Here is a 26,289-nt window from a genome sequence, read left to right as displayed (position 1 = left end):
TAACAGATAAAGATAAATCAAGTACTCACAGCACAAGGTTAAAACCTGTAAAAACAAATTATTGCTAAAAAACAACTATATACCACTGACTGGTCTCTTTTACAAATGACGACCACTTTTTGTCCCTGCAGCGCTACAGTAGACCAGATCTGCGTGCATCAAGTAGCCAAGGTGCATTCAGGATCACACATCATTCAACATAATTCACAATGCGATATAATAGTAAATCGCTTCACATACCTCTTTTTGGTCTCGGGAAACTTTCGTGCAGATGAAATACGACTTTCTCCACAAAATGCTGAATGTTGCTGTGCTCTGGTCCGCGGACAAACACCATCCAGTCGTGCGTAAAACCTTCCACTGTGGGTTTCTTTCGGAGCTGGGCACGATGACCGAGTTCCAGTTTCACCTGAACGGCACCCTAAAACACCCAAATGTTCACTTTATAAACATGTCGCTAATTATTATGAATATAAAACGCACAATCTGAATGCGTGCGTGTTAAAACCAATCTGGACCACATTTTTTAAATGTACAGAAAAATATTAATCAGCGATCGAATCGTAAGTTTCTGGTATGCTATTAAGCCTCAACACACCAGAATACATTATAGAGTCAGATTTGTGAATATTTGTTTTTGGATTCCCTCCTTTTGTTTGAAATCTTTCAAGCGCGTCACTTTTGCAGACATGCACTAATGCGCTGGAAACGCACGACTCCCCTAGTTCTACTGTAGATTACTATTCCGGTGGAGATACGGGTGGAAAAGCCTCGTATGCGTTTAATCGCCTACCCAATCCTGATGAAAACGAACAGAGGCGCTGGAGATCCCAAACACTGCACAGATACTGTAGCAGCTAAAGCCCTACTCACCGAACTGGCCATTGTGGAGGCCCCGGGACAATGCTATTTCATGGAGAATTTGGTTTAAATAAGGACACCGAAGACAGCAGACGCCCGATGGCGGACATGGTCTTTTAATTGAGCTCTCTGAGTTTTCAAAGGCTGAGGAGTAAAGTGAGACGCATGCGCGTGCACGAGACGAGCCAATGGCAGAGAGAGCGAGTGAAGAGCCACTATATTAACCCGTGTAAAACCTCTTTTTTTAGTGCTCAACACTATTTGCACTGTATTAAACGTTAGATTAGTCTCCTTTTTTAATCTTACATAGCCTATATTTTATACATTGCATATGCTCTTATTTTATATTTATGCTTTTCTACTGTTGCTGTAATTAACTGCAAGTACATTTTTTAAAATGTAAATGAGGGACTAATTTATAGACAAATATCTTTATTATGGCCTATTGGTTTACGCTGGGCTTGTTTTACACTGTGTGTGCATTGTAAAAAAAAGTGTGTGTGTGTGTGTGTGTGTGTGTGTGTGTGTGTGTGTGTGTGTGTGTGTGTATAAAGTCACATTTAGTCACTACTATTATAAGATATAGTTTTTTATATATTGGGAAAATAAATATAGAACAAAGTATAGGTTTAGACACCTCACCGTAAGATATGTGTATTTAGGTAATGTTTATGTTTAAAATAATTCTTAATGTAAAATATTATGACATGTGATATAAATTTGCATAAAGAAAGAAAGAACGACTTCAATGAATATAAGAAAATTGTTAAAAGGGTAGGCTACTCCTTTTCGAGTTAATCTGAGAGTGCCACAATGCACTTTAAATATGTGAATTATATATTATATCTAATATATATAATCAATTCAATTAAATGGAATATATGATATATGTACGCAGTTAAAATGTCAAGAAATATTTAAGTTGACGTTAGATTAACGTATCGCTTTTCCAGGATGTTTGGTCCTCCGTGCGCGCCGTAGAAGCATGTCGCTGCTTGGAGGGTTTCGCGAAAAAGTTAGCAAAGTGCATCCAAACGTCACTGGAATTTACGAATTCTCTGGGTAAGAATATATTAAGTTATACATCAGCCTGCACGTTTATGTGATGCCAAAATTGTTAACTCAGCTAGCAGGTTTTCTGGATGGCAGCAGTATAAACAGGAACGTTTCTTTCACTGCTAAATGCATATTTGGGATTGATCAACATCATTTCATCTCACAAATCCGGAATTTAATTAAGATCCGCAGCTAGCTAAACTTACAAACAGTGCTGATGTATCACTATGGTATCGGATTGTGATACTATGGTGTTGAATGATTACTTTATTCTCGTAAAATGGTGTTAAACGTTATGTGAAAATACCTTAGTAACGTTACGTATCCAGAAACCATGGATATGTCCATGTCCATAGTGTTAGTATCGTAGTATCATTACGAAACTGACATATTATACCAGCTAACTTAGTCTAGCCAGTCAAACTCAGCATCACTTAAACAATGATGGATTATTTTGGAGACACAAGCAGTCCAGGGCCCAAACCTTTGTAGATGTGGACAAGTAGCCAAAGGCTGGAAATCCCTGAAATATTTTCAGTTCTCTGCTTTGCTGACAAAAGTCTGTTAAAATGATCTGATAAGACAAGCAAAAAGTTTTTTCAACGTTCACACAAATTCGATTCAGACATGACTAAATAATGTTTTAATGCATTTTCTTTATGCGTTGTCCACCATCTGTCATTACAAAAAAAAAAAATTCTCAGTATGTTTTAAGTTAGTCTCCAAAATATTACTCTTTTGCAAAGTAACAATCCGCAACAACATGGAAATCCACTTTTCTCGTATTAAAGTAGAACTGGAACATGTAGCATTTCAGCTTGTATAGTTTATGAAGTCTATGAATTTCCGATCTTACCTGATTTGCCCGATCTGTCAGTAACACTGCTGAAGTAAAACTGTCACGCTGTATGGAAACACAGCAGATTTATCATCACACACACACACACGCAGCGCTTGCTTGTCAGATAGTCCCAGGAGGGGTGGGGGCAGCGTTTTAGACCTTGCACTGTCAGTCTTTCTCCATGTGCCGTGGTATAAACCTGAATCTCCAGTGGCCATCAGCCAGTGTCAGTCAAATAAACGGCTGCTAATCTCATGACCCTACACTGGGAGTCCATATGAGACAACATATGAGTTGGCGGTCCGGTACTGGACGGACGTTGAAGTTTTGATAAAAGTCACTTGTGAATAATGCATCCCATTGATGTGGTTGCCAGTGCCCTCTGTCAGATGGTTGAGTCTTCTGAGTTTAGATGCAAGCAGACTGTATGTCTCAGGCCTTTATTTAATTTCACCCTAGATGACATCAGTTTGAAGTGGTGTTGGGTTATTCTTACAGTTTCGCCCTGAAGCTGGTTTTTGTCCCGTTGCACCTGTTTGGTGTGTTTGATCCCTTGACACCTGTGGTCTGAGTGATAAGGCCTTAACATGAGGTGGACGCACAGCTGTTTTCAACAGATGATGTCAGTTTCTTCATTTCAGGAAATGAGGGTTGATTCTAAAAATGTGAAGTGAATTTTCCATGACTTCATTTTTCATATGACTTGATTTGCAGTTGCATGCGACACATTTGAGAAATTCTGTTCTTTTCAATTCTTTTGAACCTTAATGTCAGTAAGAAGTCAGAGGTTTGGGGTCAGCAATATGTTTGAAAGAAATGAATACATTTATAAATACATTACACTGATTAGAAATGGATGTTAGGACATTTATAATGTTACAGTGAAACGATTTCTGTTACAAATAATTGCTGTTTTGAACTTTCTATTCATCCAAAGAATCATAAATGTTTTCCACAGTGGTATTAATAAGAAATATTTCTCCAGTGGCAAATATTAGTATATTAGAATGACTTATGAAAGGATCATGTGACAGAAGAAATTCAGCTTTACCGTCACAGGAACTAGTTTTTTTTAAATGCATTTAACCTGTTAACTGTCACTCACGTTTTTGAAGATAGACTTGAATGTGCATGATACAAACCTAAATTTTTATAATTCATGACTGAAAATATTTTGTAACATGATTTTGATGTGCCATTTACATGTTAATGCAATGTTTGATTTTAAAATGGGTTTTAAAGGATGAATTTTGAGATTTTATGTTTTCAAGTGATATATAACTTCTGATGATTTCTAAAATGTGATAGAGAAAAAGGCAACGAGGAAGTCTTTTTTTTAATCAAAGGTCAAAGCTCCTTTTGTAATGTAGATTTCTGAGGGTGCACTCTTGTCATAAATTGATCTATTACTTTTCCTACATAATTTTTAACTAAAAATATTGGTATAATATATATTTGGGAGTCTTTCCAACAATATATAGTTTGTCAAGATTAGATTAAATTTGATTGTGATATAGTATAGTCAACGTAGGTGTTCCATATACGGGACGGGGTGACATTTTACAGGTTAAATAGAAAACAGTTATTGAAAATTGACAAAATGTTTAAAATTAGAGATGTTCCGATACCCTTTTTCTCTTCCCGATACCGATTCCGATACCTGGGCTCAGGGTATCGGCCGATACCGAGTACTGATCCGATACCTGGGTGTATATCTGTATATACAGCTGTATATACTACTAGCCCTGTGTAAATTGCTAGAATTTTTTTATGGTGTGCTTCAGACAGATCCCTCAATAAAACATGAACAAATACATGGTGAACTACTGTATTTATTACAGTATTTTTATTATCTAACATGAATTTGACAGTATTATTTATTTTCTTATGCAAAAAAGAACTTCAAATGCAGCCAAAAATCTAACACCGCAAACTAAAAAAGGTATTTAAGTTTTACAATATAACTGTATAAAAAAACTGCAACAAATAAGTCTAGGAATATAAAAAAAGATCTATCAATCAGATAATCTCTAACAAGTAAAAAACAAGTAAAAAACAAGCAACCATCTAGGCATAATTATTATTATTATAGAGATGTATTATTATTACTGTAGGCTACAACAGTAGCTTTATATATTGTCAATTTACTCATGTAAACCAAACATTTATTTTAATGGGCTGCCATGAAGATCTTTGAGTGTCTGTGTTTATGATATGACAGTATTCTCAAATGAAACGGTAAATTCTCATGAAGTGACGGTTTATGCGTTCGTGTCCTCATGACACACAGCAGAGACTACAAAACAGCGAGCTCTCGCGCATCTGTGCCAGTCACCCACAGAGATGTAGATTTTGCGGGAGTAATATTTAAATAGTATTTTGCAGTTTAATATTCACAGACACTAGTATATATTCGGCTACTGTCTGGAGCCCTGCGTTTTGACTTACACGGAAGCGACTGAACGCAGTTGCCGGTACGGAATATACTCGAGAGTCTGTAACTACCGGTACTACAGAGACATACTGCTAACCACTGATCTATAATATAGTAGCGGCTTCACTGTCTTTTGGCAGTTTAGAATGTGATGAGTGATCCAGTCATATATAGATAAGGGCTGCTAACGCGTTTTCATTTCTTCTTCGCTGCTCTAAACAGGGGTTGCTTGTGGCAACACAGCACAACTTCCTGTGTTTTCAATGCATTTTGAGCAGCGAAGAAGAACCGTGCAGCGGTTAGGCAAAGCTTGCGGTCATAACTAGGTCTTTTTTAAGAAAATGGTATCGGATCGGTATATGGGTTCATGTACTCGCCGATGCCGATGCCAGAATTTGTTGTGGTATCGGAGATATTTCCGATACTAGTATCGGAATCGGAACAACTCTATTTAAAATGTTTACTATAATAAACTACTTTTAAATACAGAACATCAAAAATATATAAATTGGTGTCAAAACAGTTTACATTCCTATTCAATTTCAAAAAGAAATGGCAAGTAACACATTAAATAAAACATGAGATTTTCAGGTTGAAAGACTGAAATAGTGTTCTCTTGTAAAACTTATCATAAGACGTTATCATACCTAATTTTATAAACTGCATCCTAATGTAATCTCTTACCTTATCAACACCTCATTGAATTTCCTATTTACTTTAAATGTATGCCTCATTTTGCAAGTAAAACGGGCTGGGAAAGTTTTTTTTAGGTTGACTAAATTACCAATTCCATATGATGTTTGTTTTTAGTATGGGCCATCATTCGTGATTTCTGGAGATGACTGAAATTTTGAAGAGCAGGTTCGAGTTCCCCAGCTCCCTCATTCAAGCCCAGGTAAAGCACTCAAAACCAGACTGATGATTTAAGCATTCAGAGGTAAATCAAGGTTACCACAGCAATTCAATGAAATGCTTATTTCTTCAGCGACACTTGAAGAAATCCATTCCTGTGAATGTGTAATTTTGATGAAATCTTTTGTTTAGTTTGCTCAAGGCATGTGAAGAACCAGCTTTTTGGCTTTTTAATTCCAGGCTGTGAGGACACTGGTCACTGCGGTGCTGAAAGAGAAAGGCCAGAATGAAAGGATTTGTCAGACAACCGCTAAAGTAAGTTCTTGTGATCTTCACATCACCGTTAGGACACATTGTTCAAATTAAACGGCCTGCATGTTTAGGACTTCTATGTCATGCTCATTGACTTCCTGTCAAATGAGTAATAAGAGTGCTTTGTCTCGTCATTCAATGACTAAACAGGCAGTGGTTTGTGAATGAAGGTGCTTCATAAGCAAAAAGTGCTTTCAGAAGGCTTTTCATAAAGTGCTTTCATTAAATAGCCGTGGTTGATGTGTGCATGTAAATGTGGGATGTGATGTGCTGGATTTTGTATGTCTGAAATCCAACGTGTAAATTTATTTCAAGAAATGAGTACAGACGTTCTGAATTCGTAAAGTTACAGTAAAATATTCATGAAATGAACAATTTAAAGGAAACATATGACCCTGGACTACAAAAGCAGTCTAAAGTTGCTGGGGTATATTTATAGCAATAGCCAAAAAAAAAAAGCATTGTATGGGTCAAAATTATAGATTTTTCTTTTATGCCAAAAATCATTAGGATATTGAGTAGAGATCATGTTCCATGAAGATATTTTTGTAAATTTCCTACCATAAATATATCAAAACTAAATTTTTGCTTAGTAATATGCATTGCTAAGGACTTAATTTGGACAACTTTAAAGGTTATTTTATCATCTCGGCTAAATATTGTCAGATCATCAATTTTTAGTTTTCTGGGCAATTTATAGTACTCTTCCAACTCACTAACTTTCTCACTTACTGTATATGTTTTTGCTCATGTAGAGTGTTTTGCATGTTGAACTTGTGTTTTCTATCAACAGGGTCAATCGCTGGAGTCTCTGTGGGAGCAGTGCAGCAGTGACAGTACTGTCGTCCGCTCGGCCTGCTGTGACGCTCTGGTGCTGCTTGTAGAACAGGGACATGCAGATCTGCCATATGTGCTCAACACCACCCTTAACCTCCTGCCCTCGGCACGGTATGCTTCTGTCATGCACCTGGCTCTCACAGACTAATGCAGATTGTTAGCCCTTGCTTAACCTCCAATTTAAAAACCTTCAAGTACTTGGGCTGATAACTGACTCGATGTTGCATCTTTGACACATTTAAGCCCATATTTTAATGTCAAAGGTTGCTCCAGATGCATTTTCAAATTAGATTTTTTTTGTGTGGATCCATGACACACCCTTCCCACCCTGTCAAGCCTTGACGGGACCTTATCAGCATCCTCAGGCACTGGCCTCTCCCTTCTCTTAACTCTGGAATTAGTCTTTATTTAAATACATAGAAGGTAACAAAATACATTTAGAGACCAATTACACATCAGAGCATCAAGTGATCTGTACTTTTGATGTTAAAATACTTTCTTCTGTCCCAGTTCAGTAAATTCTATAATTCTGCTATTATTAACAGTAAGATCACACTGACAAACTCGTACTGTCTACTTGAAGTCGTAAAAGTACTTGATGATAGGTGATCATTGTGTAAATCACGTGGAGGTGGACAAATTGTCTATGGTTTTGTAAATGTGATGCAAATTACCACAGAAGAGGATTTCTACAAATAACTATTGTGTTCAAGACCCTGAGAAATAATTTTGAAGTGAGAAAAGCATCGATTTTCTTTCCTGTGTTCCCATACAGTACTATTCAAAAATTAAGGGCAGTTTGATTTTTTTTGAAAGAAGTCTTTTATGCTCATTAATGCTGATTTAATTGGGAAAATATAGTAAAAATAGTAATATTGTGAAATATTGTTGCGATTTTAAAATACATATTTTCTATTTTAATATGTAAAAAAAAATGGCAAAACTGAATTTCAGCATCATTACACCAGTCGTCAGTGTCACATGATACTTCTGATATGCTGATTTGGTGCTCAAAATTTCTTATTTCTATTATTATTTTCAGTAAAAAGCATTGCAAAAATCCATTTTATTTTTACATTTTATTTTATTTATTTTTTTAAGAAAAAAGGAATCTTAAACATCTTATATAGTTTTAATGTTGAATAACTAAACCTGGCTCTCATAATGAATGTAACCATAGAAGCTGACATGGCCTTAAAAAATAAATAAATGTCTTTACTGTCACTTTTGGTCAATTAAATGTATCTTTGTTGAATAAAGGTATTTATTTCTTTAAAAAATAAAAAATAAAACATACTGACCCCAAACTTTTAAAACCATAGGTTGGAACAGGACTGTTAGAAATCAATTGCAGACGGTATTATAATTTAAGGCTAGTTTATATTCTCTGCCCTGTTAAATGCTTATAACAAAGTTTAATTTGTCAACCTTAGGAGTGCACTAGCATATAAATGCCCACAAAAAAACATTTTTTATTTCATCTGCTCTTTAAAACAGTTTTATTGTAATAAGCCTGTGCCTGTCTGACCCAGTGATATACTGGTCAATCAGCTGTTTGGCTTTGTTTAATTGGCCAGTTAATTGATTATGATTTATTTTATTTTTGGTAATCTAACAGACCACATCCGTCCGATGCTTTTAAAACATGCTAAAATGAAGTCTAACCCTAAAGCACAAACAAACACAGATGCTGTTATTGGTTGATTGATTGCTGTTGTAATGTGCTCAGTGTATTGTGTTTTTAGATGATTACCTCAGTTATCTGCCCACACACTTCCTTTTTCCTTTGAGTTGGACTCTTGGATGAAGATAAGAAACAAACTGAGAGTGCATATCTGCATATTCAGAAATTTTAAAGAAAAAAAAAACACATCTGAAATGCAGCCTGCTCCATCAGTCAGCTCATGTGTCTCCAACACACACACACACACACACACACACACACACACACACACCCTCACGGCTGCTACTGTCAGCTTTGTCACACGGAGCAGCAACCCACACATTGTACCCTTTCATCATACAGACCTGTTTTTTAAAGGAATAGTTATAAAAAAATAAAAAAAATAGAAGAAAAAAACATTCTCTGATTCTTTACCCATCCCCATGTAATTTCCAACCTGTATGCTGTTTTTAAATGAAACACAGAAGTATGTATTTTTCTTATACATTGCTATGCCACTGGTGACTTACATCAGCAGTTCATAGTGACCAGAGGCTGTCAAGCTCAAGAAATGGCAAAAAACACATAACGCATAAAAAAAAAAAGTCAATATGACTATTCATGGTCTTTTGAAGCCATATAGCGCATAAACCTTAAGAAGAAATTTAAGCATTTTTTTATTAGTATAGTATTTATTTTTTCTATATTTTATATACTTGCTTATAAATTTTAGTCTTATTTATTTATTTACTTGCTCACTACTTATGTACTTACTTTATTTCAGTTATTTGAGTATTGAATCTTTTGTTACTTTGTGCAGTTACATCCACGTTTATGGTATTTATGGTGAAAGGTATTTTTACCAAAGGATATTAGGTACCAGTAACAAAAGCAACCAAATTGGAGCTTCTTATGTCATTAACCTCAGCATTTTAATATATTTTTAACCTTTTGCTGCTTTTATTGATTGGAGAGTGAAGAGAAGACATGAAATAGTAACACCTGCTTTAATAATTACTCAATAAGGAAAAAGTGCCAAAATTATTTTCAGCAAAATCTGTTCTTTCCTGCCCATTTTCCTTAAAAACCAGCAATAAGCAGAGATTTTGTATATAAGCTGTAACATATAAAACGGGAGTGTTACAGCTTTGCTATGCGTACCAGGTTCACAAAAGAGCCTAGATGAAAGCTGGTAAGATAAATTTCCTTTCACTGTGGAGTTATGTTTTCCCTCCTGGTAAAGTATACAGTAATCAAACTCATAGGAGCTGAGAAATGGAAAGTCAGACGTGAGAGAGCCGAGGAGGAGGGATGAAAGAAAACACAGCACATGTTGTCAAGCAGAGGTGATTTATAATGTATGAGAAACACTCCACCTGTATTTTTGCATCTTCCAGTTTGTTGAGAAATCCCAGAAGTAACATCGGAAAGTAACTTAATGTCATTATATATTGATAATTTGTTTTCGGATTTCCCAGATCTAAGACGTTTTAATGCAATATTGGGTTAAAAATGCAATAAAAAACATTGTTGAAAAACTACTGTTTGGAACATGACGTATATGTTTTTTTCTTTCACCTTGCTGTATGCAATAGTACACTAGCATTCCATTGCAAACACTATACTCAAATATAGCCCTTCTGTCTTTCAATAAACAGATCTGTTGTGTTTGAAATATAAAAAGGAATACATTTGTTAAATTGGACCTTTCTTTCTTTAGGTGGCAATTTATTTTTGTGTTTCAAAATCGAGCAGATTCATTTCGTCTTTGCAGATTGCATGCACTTCAGTGATGGATTATGGGTCCATGGTATTCTTGGGTAGTGCTGATGTTGATTGTTTTGTTTCTTGCCTGGGGCAGGAATGTTCAAGGGCTGATCAAAGTGGTTGGGAGGCTGCTACAGATCCAGGCAAGTCAGCGGGATAACGGAGCAAGCTTCACCTGTCCATACTCAATTAGGTGAGTGCAACAACTGCTGCCAGTTTTTTCTCAGAACTCTCACTCTTGCACATGTCTAGTCATATTTGATTTTAAACATAAAACATGTTTTTGCTACGGGCAACAGGTCTGTTAAATATATTTATATGACAAAATTCTAATTATAAAAGAGAGAGTTCCGTCCTTGATTCTGATTGGTTGAGCCACGTCGAAGCTGTTGTAAATTACATTGCAAACACACACCTTTGTTTACTTCTCTGTGTTGCTCGGCAACCACTTTGTTGGAACCACAACTGTTTCTGAGGAACTACATTGTTTGGTGGAAGAATACTGTTTTTATTCGTATCATTACACTTTATTTGCTTGGTTTTATTCTGTGAAACCTTACTACGTATGTGGAATAAGCATTTTGTAGAAGCAATAAGCCCAGTGAAGCTGTGGTTTAAAGTGAATTTATAACAGCTAAGGGGCTAACTCAACTTCACATTGTGGCTAACAATGCTCCTTAGCTGTTAAAAATTCACTGTAAACCATGGCTTCTTGGGGCTTATTGCTTTAATTAAAATCTCTTAGGTACTGATTCAAGGTTGGGTTTGGTATGATTTTTAAAACCGTTTTATTTCTTTAATTATGAAAGGCTGCATTTATTTAATCAAAAATCTTCTTTTTCTGAAGCGTTTGTCCCGAGTAAGTTTGCTTTTCTGGATCGCTGGTGCCATTTGATGCAATCGTTGGCTTAATTATTTAAACAAAAAAACAGTAAAATATTGATATTGTTAAATATTACAACTAATTTAAAAAAAAGTTTTCTAATGCAATACATTTTAAAGAACAGCATTTATTTTGAACAAACATCTTTTGTAACAATAAAAAGTCTTTACTGTCACTTTTGATCAATTTGAAGCATCCCTGCTGAATGAAAGTATTAATTTCTGTAAAAACTAATTTACTGATCCCAAACTTTTGAACAGCAGTGTATAATTGATTTGCACTTAAATTCAGTATATCCAGTCAGATTCTAATTCAGTAAATGAAAGTAATTAATTTAGACTGATTTAAAATCAATAATCTGGGAGGCTGAGGGCATTTTTCACCATCTCATTAAAATAACTGAAAAATAGGCATTTGTTTGTGAATGGAAATGCACTCACTGGTCATAAAGTTTTTTTGTTTTTGCATTCATCCAGAAGAGGCATCTATTATTTGCTTTGTTTTATTTTTGTAATTGTTTTTATATTAATTTATCCTAGCCCTTCCCCTTCACTCAAAGAACAAAGAAATTATAATATATCAAATCAAACACATTTTATTCTCTATGGTGCTGTATATTCAGTCCAACTTCTGTAGACTCAAACTTCCAAATTCTCCTTGACTTCTGAAGTTTTAACCGTCTCTTCTGGTTAAGCAGTCTCGCTCTAAACTTTCAGTTCAGATAAGTGAGATGGAGGTCAGTGTGTCAGCCAGCCATTGTCTGGCAGATAATGTTGTGGCTGTCTGCCAAAAACCGCCTCTGATGGATGATTCCTGATAATGTGATGGCTGCACCAGTTGGCCGGGAAACAACAAGAGATAGATGAGCAAATGTTTGAACTGTTGGATGTCTGTCGAGGGAGTGAAGAGCTTTGGTGCAACCCTAACATCTGGCTGGAGGTGACTCAGACCATAAATTTAAGCGCTGAAAGACTGTTCACCATGTAGAGGATCTTCAAGGTAGCTTAATAAAATATGTTCCTGTCTGACCCAAAACACCATGATCAGGGATTTGGAGGAGTTCATAAATCTTAGCATAAAAGAGCATGTGTGTTTGTTAATATAAGGGCCTTCTTTTGTATGCTATCATTAAGGTTAGACATTAATTACCAGCATAAAATAAGAGTGGAAGACATCTGAGCATAATCTGCCAAAAGGAGACTAGTGCAGGAACAGTTCACCTAAAAATGAAAATTTGCTGAAAATGTACTCACACTCAGGTCAACCAAGAAGTAAATGAATTTGTTTCTTCTTCAGAGCATACTTGGGAAATTTAGCATTAAATCACTTGATCAGCAGTGGGTCTTGCAGTGAATTGGTGCCATCAAAAAGAGAGTTCAAATTGTTGATAAAAAAAAATATCACAATAATCCACAATGTAACTTCTGGCTAAAATACAAGTCTGTAATCTGAAGTGATGGCTCTTCCAGTTCAAAAAATGAAAGTTCTGTCATTAATTACTCATTCTCATGTCGTTACAAATCCATAAGATCTTCGTTCATCTTTGGAACACATGATAAGATATTTTTGATGAAATCCGAGAGCTTTCTGACCCTCCTTAGACAGCAAGGGAACTACCACGTTCAAAGCCCAGAAAGGTAGTAAGGTCATCGTTAAAATAGTCCATGTGACATCAGTGGTTGAACCGCAATTTTATGAAGCTATGAGAGTTACTTTTTGTGCGAAAAAAAAAAAGAAAAGAAAAAAAAGACTATTCAAGGGAGTACCACAGAGCATTCGTTGTGAAGTAGAACCCAAATGTGCTGCAGCTTATTTTCATGGGAGTCGATGATGACAGAAGAGAAGTCATTGTTATTTTTGTCTTTGCACATCATTCTAAAGTATTCTAAAAGCTTCATAAAATTACGGTTGAACCACCGCTGCACATGGACTATTTTAACGATGTTCTTACTACCTTTCTGGGCTTTAAACATGGTGGTTCTCTTGCTGTCTGTGGAGGGTCAGAAAGCTCTTGGATTTCATAAAAAATATTTTAATTTTTGTTCCGAAGATGTACAAAGGTCTTATGGCCTTGGAACGACATGAGAATGAATAATTTAATGACATAATTTAAAATTTTGTATACGTACTATCCCTGATGGATTAGAGTTGTGTGGATTATTGTGATGTTTTTATCAGCTTTTTATCAGTTTTATCAGCAGGATCTCTTGGTAAGCAATGCTAAATATCAGGGTCCGTTTTAAGGTGGAGGTCGCTCTTGAGCAAGGCACTGATCCCCCAACTGCTCCCCTGGCGCCACAGCATAAATGGCTGCTCCGGGTGTGTGTTCACGGTGTGTGTGTGCACTTTGGATGGATTAAATGCAGAGCATGAATTCTGAGTATTGGTCACCATACTTGGCTGCATATCATGTCACTTCTGTAAAACCTTCACCCTCTCTGTTCCTCTCTGGTGGAATGACTAACAATTAATTGTGTGCCGGTTTTTTATTTTTAGGACCTTCCCTCACCCCTACATTACAGTGCTGGAAAACCGCCCTGACTGCTGGCCTGCTCTGCTCCAGGAAATTGATGACTTCCTTCAGCTGGCTATGGACAAGTATGAAATCTGATTAAGTCCGTTATCAACCTCAACCAAGTGCTATGTAAAATGTCAATGAGGTAGACCATGTTGAGCAATCTCTTGTTAGTTTCTGGCCTTCTGATTCTCCTCTGCTCTCGATGCTTCCTAAAATCTACAATAACAGGAAAGGTTGAATTTGATGAGTGGATTTTGAAGTTGAATTATGCCTATTTTGTATGTTTTCTTCAGAGATGAGCCAGTATATGTGAAAATGCTGGTTCCGTTCCTTCGTTACCTGTACTGCGAGCCCCAGAGGTTGTCAGAAAACGCTCTGCTTCGACACAGCCTCCTCAGGGTCCTGCTCCAACCTCGAGGGGTTCCTGAGCCTGACAGCCTGCAGGAAAAGGGGGCGTCTGGCACTCGGGTGGTCCGTGAGCTAATACAGAGTCTCTTTGACCTGCTTCCATACATGCTGGTAAGCTGGCGGATGAATTCTGATGTGCTGAGCTGAAGTGGCTCCATAGCGGTTTGTGGCTTAGTCCCATAGCATGTTTCAACTGAAGGTTTAAATTGTCCATCGCTGAACATTTTCTATGGTGCCTAGCTCTACTGTATATGTGAGCAATATAATGAAAGAATGTTTATTTATGCCTGAACTATCCATTTAAACTTTTTTTTTTACACTGTGCACACACTATATCCAATGTGCACTCAGTGTGTTGTTGTCCTGTGACCCATCAGGTGGACAGTGTTACCGCAGTGGTTGAGTTCAGCTCATTTGCTGAATCTCTGACATCGGCTCTGCTCATCGATCCAGGCTTCTGGAGGAAGGAACTGACTCAGCTGACACTTCAGCTCCTGTGTGCCTGTCAGCTGAGTCTTCATCTGGGAGGAGAACTGATGTCTCTCCTTCACACACTCCACCAGATAATACCTGCACATGCAGAGGTGAATGCACACATTGCACTGTTATTTCCTGCCTTATTTAATCCATATCATTTAGGTGGAAATGGAAGTATGAGAAACAATAACCTCTATTAAAACCAGTGCTGTTTATTAAAATTCATTTACAAAATGCAGATGCAAAAATGTATTATTGTAGAGGAAATGGCAAAATTAGGTTTTTTTTTTGGTGTTGTTGCTGCAGTTGCACTCTCAGTGTGATTTCATCTTTTTAATGGTTTTGTTTGCACAGCGTATTCTAGCTCAAAGCGATTTGCATTCAGCTTTCCCTCTGAGGCTCCATCTGTGTCAAACCGTTTGTCTGATTGTGCTCTATCTAACTGTAGGAACTCCCGCCTGAGCAAGTGATCATGGGAATCTCCCTGCTACTGCTAAGTGCCTCCACCTCTCAACAAACTGCCCTCCTAGAGCTCGGTAAAGCCCCTCTTGCTACCTGAACAAAGCAAATTGACACAGCTAGTTTAATTTCCACAGACAACGGTGGAATTACAGGCTGTTTTTGCTCAAAAATTGTAGATTCATGCTGATTGCAACATACAAATAACTGTGAGAAATTATGTGGTTTATTGGTGTACGGTAAATAGTAAAATGAGAAAAAAACCACAAAAAAAAAAAAAACACTGAGCTGACTTATGTTCAATAATGACACTGTTGTTTTTTATAGCCTTTAAGCTAGAATTTGTAATTTTTGCTCATATTTGATGAGGTTTGGCACCATCCCTGTTTATTACCGCGAAGCTCCTTTGAAACAATCTTTGCTATATCAAGTGATATAAACAAAGGTGACTTAACCCTAACATGATGGCAGCAAATCTAGTTTAAAACTATAACTATAACTTCTCTTTGTCTCTGCTAGCTGTAAAGATTGTCCCTCCTGAGCTTCCACCTCCTTGGGGTGCATCTTTGCTGGTGATGCCCTTGTTACAGGTGCTGTCCTGCTCCAGCCTCATGGAAGCCCTGACAGACACACAGACACACACAAAGAACCTTGAACTGACCAATTCACTGTTGCAAAGGGTTCAAAGAGAGGCCTCAGATCGAAGAGAGGTACCATTAATAATCATACACCCATTCAGGAGAGGGTTTTTGAGGTAGCGTGTGACATTTAGCTTTGCGTTTGCCTCAACAGGACTCCACACAGCTGAGTTTGCCTCTCAGCACTTGGTACAGCGAGCTTCAAGTGGCCACCAGCGTCCTGCACCGAATTTCCGTAGACTCCATTGCATCCATGGAATGGCTTTACTCCCTGCAGTCATCACTCTCTGTCTGTGAACACGTCCCAGATAGTGTTTGTCTCCTGGTGTCCCATGTTATCGTCAGCAGTCACGGGGATCTCTGCAGGTTAGCGCTGGACACTGCTGCTGCCATCGCCGAGGCTGACCCTGCTAAGGTACATTTATCATCTCAGTGTTTAGTTCTGTTAGTCTGCTGTATTGCAGTTTTGCATTATCTATAGGGTTGTAACGATTCACTCAACTCACGATTGGATTCGATTCATGATTATTATTATATTTAACACAATTAGACTGAAGACATTATACAGTAAATAGGTGTCGTTTTATTAGGCTATTGCTGCACTCTTCTTCGTGAAATTAAAACATAACAAAACTAAATTGAAATTTTAAAACAAACCCCAAATCAAGCAAGTAGGTAGTTACACTAACAAAATAAATCTTTTAATATGAACACACTAGGGCTTTGTCTGTGCACTTCCCATTTAAATAATTAGAGGAAACTACTTGATTTTAATCATGATCCAAACAAAGATGAAGCATATAGGCAGTAGTTTTTAATCTAAATTAGACTGTATAATTGTTTTTAATTTGGAGCAAAAACAGAATGGTCTGACTTAATTGGTGAAACTATACTACATAAAACGACGAGCGGATTCACTCTCTGACAGCAGGTGGCGCTTATGAACCGCAATGATACAGTGTTTACTTGGTTTACGCTTATGAACACTACTTTAAAGGGGGGGTGAAATGCTCGTTTTCACTCAATATCCTGTTAATCTTGAGTACCTATAGAGTAGTACTGCATCCTTCATAACTCCAAAAAGTCTTTAGTTTTATTATATTCATAAGAGAAAGATAGTCTGTACCGATTTTTCCCGGAAAAACACGAGCGACTAGAGGCGTGACGTGTGGGCGGAGCTAAAGAATCACGAATGCGAGTAGGATTTTGTGTTGAGCGCGTCTGGAAGCTGTGACACAGATCCAGAGGCTGAAATTTAACAAGAGCAGCATCAGCAAAGGCTTCTCTATGTGGTATGTACTGAAACTGTATATATTTGCTTAGCGGTTTTGGAAAATGACTAAGTTCCACTTTGTCGTCTTTTTTTTTTTTTTTTTTTTTTAAGCTGTACATGTGGAAAGTGCAGTTTGATGACAACATCGCATGTTGTTTACTTGATGTGCTTACGCGCTGATAGCTAAGTTAACAACACAGAGATATTTGAAGCAGTTTTACTCACCGCCTGCGGTTCCAACACACGATCATGACCCTTTTTCGTTGGGATTGCATTATCCTTAAGAAATAAACTATGTGCAAATCCAGCGTCAACCTGGGCCTTGTTTGTAAAACAAGCATCTTCAAAATGCAGGGAACAAACACAAACACTTTCACAACTCCGTTGATGCTCTGTAAAAATAAACTCCATCCACTGGTCCCTTAATGCTGTTTCTCTTTTGGTAATCTGTGCAGGGTTGTCTTGCCCTGGCAACCAAAAACACACTCATTTTGTGACATTTCGCGACGCTCTTGCTCTGGTCAGTGAAGTCTGTTGTGCTCTCAGTGCTCTGCTATACGGGAGCGCGCGCTCTTCCGGCAGACGTTCCCTCAGGACCCATATAAGGAAATTCCGCTCCATCTAACGTCACACAGAGCCATACTCGAAAAAAGCTTTCCGAAACTTGTGACAAACCGGAAGGAGTATTTTTGGAACAGAAATACTCCTTCAAACGTACAACTTAATTTTTGAAACTTTGTCCATGTTTAGCATGGGAATCCAACTCTTTAACAGTGTAAAAAACTCAGTATGCATGAAATAGCATTTCACCCCCCCCTTTAATATGCATTATAGAGAGGAAAGGTGAGAAGAAAATGCCATGTTAACTTTTTTAAAGACAGTCAGTTCACCTAATATAGATACATTCATATAGACTCCTACTAGTGTTCCTGTAGCTCAATTGGTAGAGCATCAAGCGCAAGGTTTGACAGATGGACTATTCTGATGACGTCTTTCATACTTTTCTGGACCGTGACAGTGTAATTTACTTGGCAGTCTATGGGACAGTCACAAGCCTCCCGGTTTTCATCCAAAATATCTTAAATTGTGTTCCGAAGACAAACGGAACGACATGGGGGTAAGTGATTAATGACTCAATTTACAAATTTTGGGGTGGAGTAACCCCTTTAAAAATTATAAACACAACTTGCCAACATTGTTTCCAACATTGATACAAATAAGATATTTTTCCTGATCAAGTGACAATGAAGACGGGAGTAATGATGCTGAAAATCCAGCTTTGCATGACAGGAATAATTTACAAATTACAAACTTTCAGTTGGAAAACATTATTTTAATACAAATAATATTTCACAATATTGTTTTTCTTGTATTTTTCGATAAAGATCAGCCTTGGTGAGCAAACTGAACATAAGAAGCTTCTTTCAAAAACATTAAAAAAATGGTAGAGAAGATTTTCCTTTGTGGAAAAAACAGTAATGCGAGTTTGGAACGACTTGAGGCTGAGTCAGTGATGACCGTTTTCTTTTCCTTTAAGCATTGATTGCTCCAGGAGAATCGTCAATGTAACATACGTCAGCATTATGGAGTTATGGAAACAAGTTAGACAAAATAGATATACTCTACTTCAGACAAAGTTCTTATAGATTCTTCACAAAACTACGTTTTAAGTTCTACCTCGATCAAACTCCATTTGGCGTTCAGGACTGTTAAGGATTTTCACAAAACCGTTTTCTAAGCTCAAATTGATGAAATCCACAGTGCTTAGACAGGTTCCTTTTACACATTAAGAGCACCACATTGTTCCTTGAATGAAAGGCATAAAAAAAATAGCACAATTGGAAAAAACTATTTTCCCTTCATCTTACGCTTTCATTTCTGTCCATTATCCAGATGTCAGTGTTACTAGGCAACATGTGCAGCCTTAGAAACTGGCGCAGTAATTACTTTAGCTAAATGCTAAATGAAGGTGTATCATGGTGAAGTAGACCTGTACTCCCCTCTTGCATTCATTACAGAATGCCTTAGGGCTCTCATAGACAGAAATAATTGAGAGCAGGAGACTGGCAGCCATGAACATGGGAAGTGTGTGACCTGAGGGAGGATATGCAGTCCTGCAGGTCTGCTGTAATCACACTAACAGGAAGATATTCAAGGAGGCTGCAGCACAGAGGAATATTAGACATCATCTGTCACTGGCTCTATGCCCTTATTAGAGAGGCCTTGGCTGGGTGCTGAGATTCAATCTCTACTGCTTTCCGATTAAGGCTGGGTGATTTATTGAATGCTCACAATATATATATATTCCCAGTGATTCTGCTGGTGATAAAAAAATATTGTGTTGATTTTATGATCTGATGTGCTTTTCATTTGACCATTAAGTTTACTAGGAAACATGTCGTTAGACTAGTTGCACAACCTTTACTGAAAGAGAGCGTTAAAGGCATAGTTCACCCATTATGTTGAACATAAAAGATGATATTTTGAAGATTGCTGGTAATCAAACAGTTGGTGGTTCCCATTGACTTCCATAGTAGGAAAATAAATACTATGGAAGTCAATGTGTACCACCAACTGTTTGATTACCAGCAATCTTCAGGATATCTTCTTTTATGTTCAACATAAAAATGCAACAGGTTTGGAACGACATTAGGGTGAGTAAATGATGGCAGAATTAGTGCTGTTGTTTGGTTAATTAAATGCATTTCAGTGAAAATGTCAATTTATCTCCTTATGTTCATTTAGTGAAAAGCAGTGTTGATAATATTTGAAATATTTTTTTTATGACAAAATGTAACTTCTATTCAGCAAGAATTCATTAATCTGAGGTAGAGATGTAAAACATTATTTTTAAAGCACTATAAATGTCTTTATTTTAAATAAATGCTGTTCTTTTCAACTTTCTATTTGTCAAAGAATCCTGAAAAAAGTTTTCAGCTTGCTGTCAGAAATAAATTACATTTTAAACTATATCAAAATGGAAAATAGTTGTTTTAAATAGTAAGAATATTTCACGATATTACTTTTATTTTATTTTTATCAAATAAATACATCCTTGGTGAGCAAAAGACACTTCTTTCAAAAATATAAAAAAAAATACTACCAACACCAAACTTTTGAACAGTATTTTATCATACTCTGTCTCATACTCTGTGCATATGTTTTCTCTTTTTTTCATCCTCACTCATTAAGGCTGTTAATTGGCTTGCTCTGCAGGTCAGAGGTTGTGCTGGTTTTCTAATGGGGATGCTGAGGGGTTAATCTCCAATTAGAGATTAGAACAACTGCCACGGTGTCCCAAGGGTTAAAACTATTCTCAAGAGAGAGAAAGATCCAGTATTCTCGGTTAGTGGGGGTCTGTTAGGGAGAGGCTTGTCTGGGGAATTGTTTTACAAATACTAGAGAGAAATGAGGAAAGACAGTAGATTTTATGTGGTGTGTTTTAGATGCCCACTTTACACACTTATAAGCCACGTTAGAAACACTGTACTTGAATCTTGTTTACTATGCTTGATCTAACTTGCCACACTTTTTTTTTTTCTGGCAACAAGAGACATGTTGTATAATCAAACCTTATTAGGCTTTTAAAACATTAGTAAGTGTGAGCACTGTAACTGGGGGAATACCAATAAACCCATGCATTTTAATTATGTAAAAATGTTAAAAGCATGGGGACTTATTTATAATCAATGGGATTTTTAGTTCTTTGCACTTTTCATTATAAACTCCCTTCTCAAGTGACTTTGTATTTTATGCAGTTTTCCACACATTGAGAACTGTTGCAGCAAGTTTATATAGTGATGGTCTTTACCATAACATTTAGAGGAGCAGTGGTGATTTATTAATATTTAATTGCATCTCCGTTATTTCAGTGTCATTGGTATACTTTTATAAAAAAAATGTATTCATTTGAATTGAATTTTATATATTCTGCAGTGTATTTTTGTCATTTTTATTAGCTTTTTTTTTTTAAATTACAGTTTCTTTTTTAAGTTTTAGTATATTTAGTTATAGTTGTTTTAGTATTAAGTGAATGAAAGTAGGTAAATGAAATTTGGACACCAACTGAAAAAGTTTTTTTACTTTAATTTTAAGTAATAAAAATATTTCTTTTGGTACGCGTTATTGATAATAACCCTGTTTGCGACAACTCAAATTTACTAAAATTACAAAGTTCACTGATGTAAACATATGTTTGCAGAATCATTATATTCTCACAATATTTGTAAAAATGTTATAAGCATGGGGACTTGCTATTTAGAATCAATGGGATTTTTAGTCTGTATAATGTACTTAATGTATATTATATATATTATTGAAATATTTATTTGATTAATACTAGTTTTATTGTGAGGGCTTTTTGCTGGCATGTATATCTGTTTGACAAACGTTGCCTGTTTGAAATAACTTTTACGTGTAGAAGCAGGTGCTAAATGGGGTTTTACAGTCAATAATAATTAGGGTTTCCAGTGTGGGTACACTGTCTTGAACAGACAGGCATTGGTCAGGGTCTCAAGGGGTCTAATCTTGATATGAATCTAGGTTTTAGAGGCTGTGGTCTTGAATTCAACTCTGATACTTCAGTCTTTCAAAGACTTTCCCTGGATGAGCTTGAGTTTTGTTGGTTGCTCATTGTATTGACTAACATTTAAGTTGGCCTTTCCTGGAGCAAAAGACTCCAATATAAACCAGCAGACCCCTTCACTCACCACAAAGCATGACGTTTGAAGCCAAAAACATGAAATGAATTAGCAAAGCAGCACTTGAGTAAATGTGCTCAGATCTGAGGGCATACTTCTCAATGCAGGAAAAGAGAGTTTTCAGGTCCTTCACATGGTCCACAGGTTTTCAGCAGCTTGTCACCGTTCACTGTAGCCCCTCAGTTTCTCCTGAAGTCAAGCATACCTTTCAATTTTATTTTGCTTAAGCTGGGGAAACACTGTCCTTGAGCCAGTCCTTTAGTATTATAGAAGCTTCTGGAGCAGTGTTTATGCTACAGAAACAGCTTGAGAAAATAAAGAAAGAGAGAAACAGGGTGTTAGTCAGACGACTGGAGAGGATTGCTGGAATGAACTTCAAAGCTGAGGGCTCTTTGGCGTTCCTCGCCCGCTGCATGAGATGGATAACTTGTGACAGTCTTGCTCGGTTTAACTTGAATGAGGTGGGTGAGAAGAATAAGACTTTGCCCTCCCACCCCTCCTCCATCAGCCCCTCGCTGTGATGAGCACGTCTCCTTACATTATGAGGATGGTAACTTTCTTTTTACTTTCTGTATTGTTTGATTATTGTCATATCCCTCTTTCTTAGCGTTCCCTTTCTTGCATTTTTCATATAGTGCTTTTCAAGAGTCTTTCCATTGCATTTGCCATACAAGCTTTGATTTTTAATTACATTTTTTGCAAAACTCTTTGAAAGGATTGGATGTTAAAAATGCCCCATGAGCGACTGATGATGATTCATTTAATTTCTGTTAGCTTAATGAAAATAAAACTGAGTGCGTTTGTTACATCTCTTTTACACCACTGCAGCTCTTTATACAAGTTTGGGGTTGGTAAAAAAGATTTTTAAGGTTTATTTTTATTAGTTTTTTTAAGTCTTTAAAAAGCCACTATCCTTTGGGTTTTAAAAGCCATTTTAAATCTCAATTGGAGGCTGATTTATATTCCATTGCTTTTAAATGTGTCTGATGTGCACGAGTGTATTTAGTAGGTCAGAGTTAATTGTCTATTAATTGTTTGCTTAATTACTTTTCCCATTTACCTCTAGGTGCCATGTTTCCTCCCCGTCCTGATGTTTAAACTGGGCAGAGTCTCTGATCCGGCTTTGTCTCACTCTGTTCTCTACACTCTGCCAAAACTGGGAACCCACAAGGTACAGTCATTAACATGCACAGCATGCACTGTTTACCTGATGAGGGAATATTAAATTAGAAACTTAATAGATATTTTTCAGCAAATGTGTTTCCTTGATGATCAAAGTTTTACCAAGAAACATAATTAAAAAATTAAATGTAATTAAATGTGCGGTAGCTATTCGTTATATTTAGATGATGTTAACATGTATGGCAGACAAAATTAAGAATGCAACACCATTTACAGGGTAATGCGGCACAGCTCCACAAAATATGAATACAGTCCTTCTGCATGGATTTGGGATACTTTGCTTCCCCTGTTGCGATGGCAACAGCTCACCTGCACTGTAGGCAACCCCAGCCATTAACCTGACCATTGTCTGTGCCACTGTTATTCATTTGATTCTGCTAACCATGCATATTATTCGTCAATTTTGTATGCAAAATGTGTACTTCAGCAAAACACTCCTTTCAGACTGTGCAATGTCCATATAGTGTTTTTATTGATGTTGCATTTTAGCAGCATGCAAAATTTTACTGATGTTATTCATCCTTATTTTAAATGCTTAGGCACTCTATCCTCAGCCTTTAAATGTGGGTGGCAGTGTTTTAATTTGAGCTTTTTGTAATCTGTGAGATACTCTGATTTTTAAAAGCGCAGCAGAGCACAACCTAGCCTTTAGGTCACAGGCAAAGCATTAAAAACATAAAAGCATTAAGTAATGTAAGTTTGCACTTATTAACTAAACTAAGCTTTTAGCTAAGTTTGCATATATCCATTCCTGTTCGGTATGTTTTAGCATTAAGTGTTTATCCTGACTGGGCTCTCCTGTGTTTCAGTTCTGTATCCCGCAGGTGCTTCATGTCCTCCAAACTCTGGGCAGTTCATCCAGACTGAGGCCTGTGGCGCTGCGCCTCTTAGCTCTTTTATGGAAAAAACAGGTGCAGTTAATGCTGATATCTGTTAAATCTGTTCTTTGTGTGTTGTGTCAGATGTCTGTGGCCAGTATGCATTGATTCTGTGAATTTATGTTGAATATCAGTATTAAATATTTATTTAAAATGACTGTACTCTCATTTACCGTTTAGGTTTATGCATTGAAATATCATAAAATTCACTTCTGAGAGGCTTCTGTTTAGTATACTAAATTATTACTTATAATGTTTAATTATAATTACGATTTTCAAATAATATTATTATGATAACAATTTGAGTGTTCTTTTATTTATTTTTTTATAAAATGATAGTTTGAGTCCTGTTATTAATGAAGTGTAAATTATTATGGTAATTTAGCTCGATTATTTGATATTTATTTAAAATTGATATATTCACTTTGTATCATTTGGTTTATGCTTAAAAAATTATTATATTTATATTTGATTTAATTATACTGTGTATTCTTATATTTTTATATATTTATATTTGATTGTAATGTGTATATGTATTATGTATATATAAATACACACATGCATGTATATATTTAAGAAAATATGTTTTGTTTATATATAAAATATTAATATTTATACATCCTATAAATTATATTTGAATACAAATATATATACATGTAATTATTGTTTAAATATATACATCATATGCATATAATTAAAAATAATAATTTGAGTGAATTTTATGCATATAACTTAATGGTTTGAGCCCTGTTATTAATTGAGCTTTATTATTTAATATTTATTTAAAATTAACATATTCATATTTGATCATTTTTGTCTTATATTTAGTCCACTAATATAATACAAAATATTTAATTGCCGTTTATATTTTAATATTATTAGCATGTGTAATTATTATTATTTTTTAAGTTACCCTTAATGGTTTCAACCCTGCTATCAATTAAATGTAGAATAATACAAATATTAATTAGTTCATAGAGAATTGACATGTTTTAGAAAAAAATTACATTTTAACTGAAGTAAAAATGAAAGATTATGATTTCAGATTGAATCTGCACATTTGTTTTTGATACCGCTTCTTAATATAAAGTCTGCTATACAGTGGCACCAAAAACTTTTTGGAGACTTAGACCAGACTTACAATGTATTAGTATTATGTGTGTATAATATGTATTAGTGACATTGTGTTAGATAAAAACTGTTTTCATTTAATGCAGACCATTACATTACAGATGGTCAAGTACTTTTTGTAAGTACTGTTACCCTAGAAGGTTTTTTTGTTTGTTTGTTTTAAATAGGACCGTGTGTATCCGGACCTGCAGAGACTGATGTCACAGCTTGAAAAATCATCAGTGGTCTTGGGAAAAAATACGCAGTGGGAGCAGATATTGGCTAGAGCAGCCTGCATCAGAGACATCTGCAGAGAGAGGTCTGCTTCACCCCAAATCTGTTTGATTTACTGTATATTCCACACGGGACACTAGACTACCACTGTATATTAGAATGTTATAGACTATAGTAACCATTCACCTTCAAAGGTTTAACATTCATTTACTCTTTTCCCAAATGTTCCAGGCCGTACCAACATGGAGGAGACATGCTGGCTGCCATCAGCGACACACTGATGCAGTTCTCCAGGAAGGACCAGGCCACCCCTGCTGCTCTGGCACTGCAGGGCTTACAGGAGCTCTGTAGAGCTGAGGTCAGTCTCTGGAGCCCTAGCAAGAGGTTCATACTGTGCTGTCAGAAATCGGAAAAAGAAGATAAAAATGCATTTTCATTTCCAAACGATTTGTATAGTTCTGATTGGGTAGACCCTGTCCCTCATGTTCCCTCCTCCCTCAAGATGCATATTCGAATCATTTCAGGCCTCACCAGGATTTTTCTTGGTTGGGAAAAGAGTTTTAGATTTGTACTGGGTCTGCCAATATTTTCATTTTCCTTATTTTACAGGCATATTAAATATTTATTATAAAAAAATCTAATTTTACATGTATTGCTTAATATTTATTTTATTACCATGTTCATCATATTGTTTTTATATTATATTCATTTATTTTATTTTAGTATTTAGTTAGTTATGTAGGTTTCATTTTAGCCAGCTGACATATTTAAAAAGATGTGTGCACTTGATTAAGAAATATTGGATACTGTATAATAACGCAGTGCATACGGTTCAAATGTTTGGGGCCAGTATGAAGTCTCGTATGCTCACCAATATTCAATTTCATCAACATACAGACAATCATA

General features: G+C 36.2%; 2 protein-coding genes across 7 annotated transcripts in view; one reads left to right on the top strand and one right to left on the bottom strand.

The window, feature by feature from the left end:
* The window catches only part of LOC113052268 (protein AF-9-like), a 44,691-nt gene extending 41,772 nt beyond the window's left edge, over positions 1–2,919 (bottom strand). Inside the window, exons 1-2 of one of the 6 annotated variants that reach the window (XM_026216689.1) lie at positions 2,774–2,919; positions 241–421 (exon numbers count right to left, since the gene is read on the bottom strand). In XM_026216689.1, the coding sequence (XP_026072474.1) occupies positions 241–337 (97 nt within the window). In that variant the 5' untranslated portion in view covers positions 338–421; positions 2,774–2,919. Of the gene's footprint in view, positions 1–240; positions 422–793; positions 1,022–2,773 lie in introns of those variants that run through there. The other 5 variants (XM_026216687.1, XM_026216690.1, XM_026216688.1 and 2 more) reach the window with 5 other exon arrangements.
* The window catches only part of LOC113052267 (focadhesin-like), a 40,994-nt gene continuing 16,503 nt past the window's right edge, over positions 1,799–26,289 (top strand). The window contains exons 1-15 of the mRNA XM_026216685.1: positions 1,799–1,923; positions 6,003–6,087; positions 6,285–6,359; positions 7,150–7,304; positions 10,718–10,816; positions 14,003–14,104; positions 14,318–14,543; positions 14,810–15,016; positions 15,358–15,445; positions 15,888–16,078; positions 16,161–16,421; positions 23,046–23,150; positions 23,971–24,072; positions 25,338–25,468; positions 25,615–25,741. Of these exons, the coding sequence (XP_026072470.1) occupies positions 6,031–6,087; positions 6,285–6,359; positions 7,150–7,304; positions 10,718–10,816; positions 14,003–14,104; positions 14,318–14,543; positions 14,810–15,016; positions 15,358–15,445; positions 15,888–16,078; positions 16,161–16,421; positions 23,046–23,150; positions 23,971–24,072; positions 25,338–25,468; positions 25,615–25,741 (1,926 nt within the window). The 5' untranslated portion in view covers positions 1,799–1,923; positions 6,003–6,030. The remainder of the gene's footprint in view (positions 1,924–6,002; positions 6,088–6,284; positions 6,360–7,149; positions 7,305–10,717; positions 10,817–14,002; positions 14,105–14,317; positions 14,544–14,809; positions 15,017–15,357; positions 15,446–15,887; positions 16,079–16,160; positions 16,422–23,045; positions 23,151–23,970; positions 24,073–25,337; positions 25,469–25,614; positions 25,742–26,289) is intronic.

Source organism: Carassius auratus, chromosome 32 (assembly GCF_003368295.1).
Source record: "Carassius auratus strain Wakin chromosome 32, ASM336829v1, whole genome shotgun sequence".
Classification (NCBI taxonomy): domain Eukaryota; kingdom Metazoa; phylum Chordata; class Actinopteri; order Cypriniformes; family Cyprinidae; genus Carassius; species Carassius auratus.
This window is presented reverse-complemented; position numbering and strand designations above follow the sequence as displayed.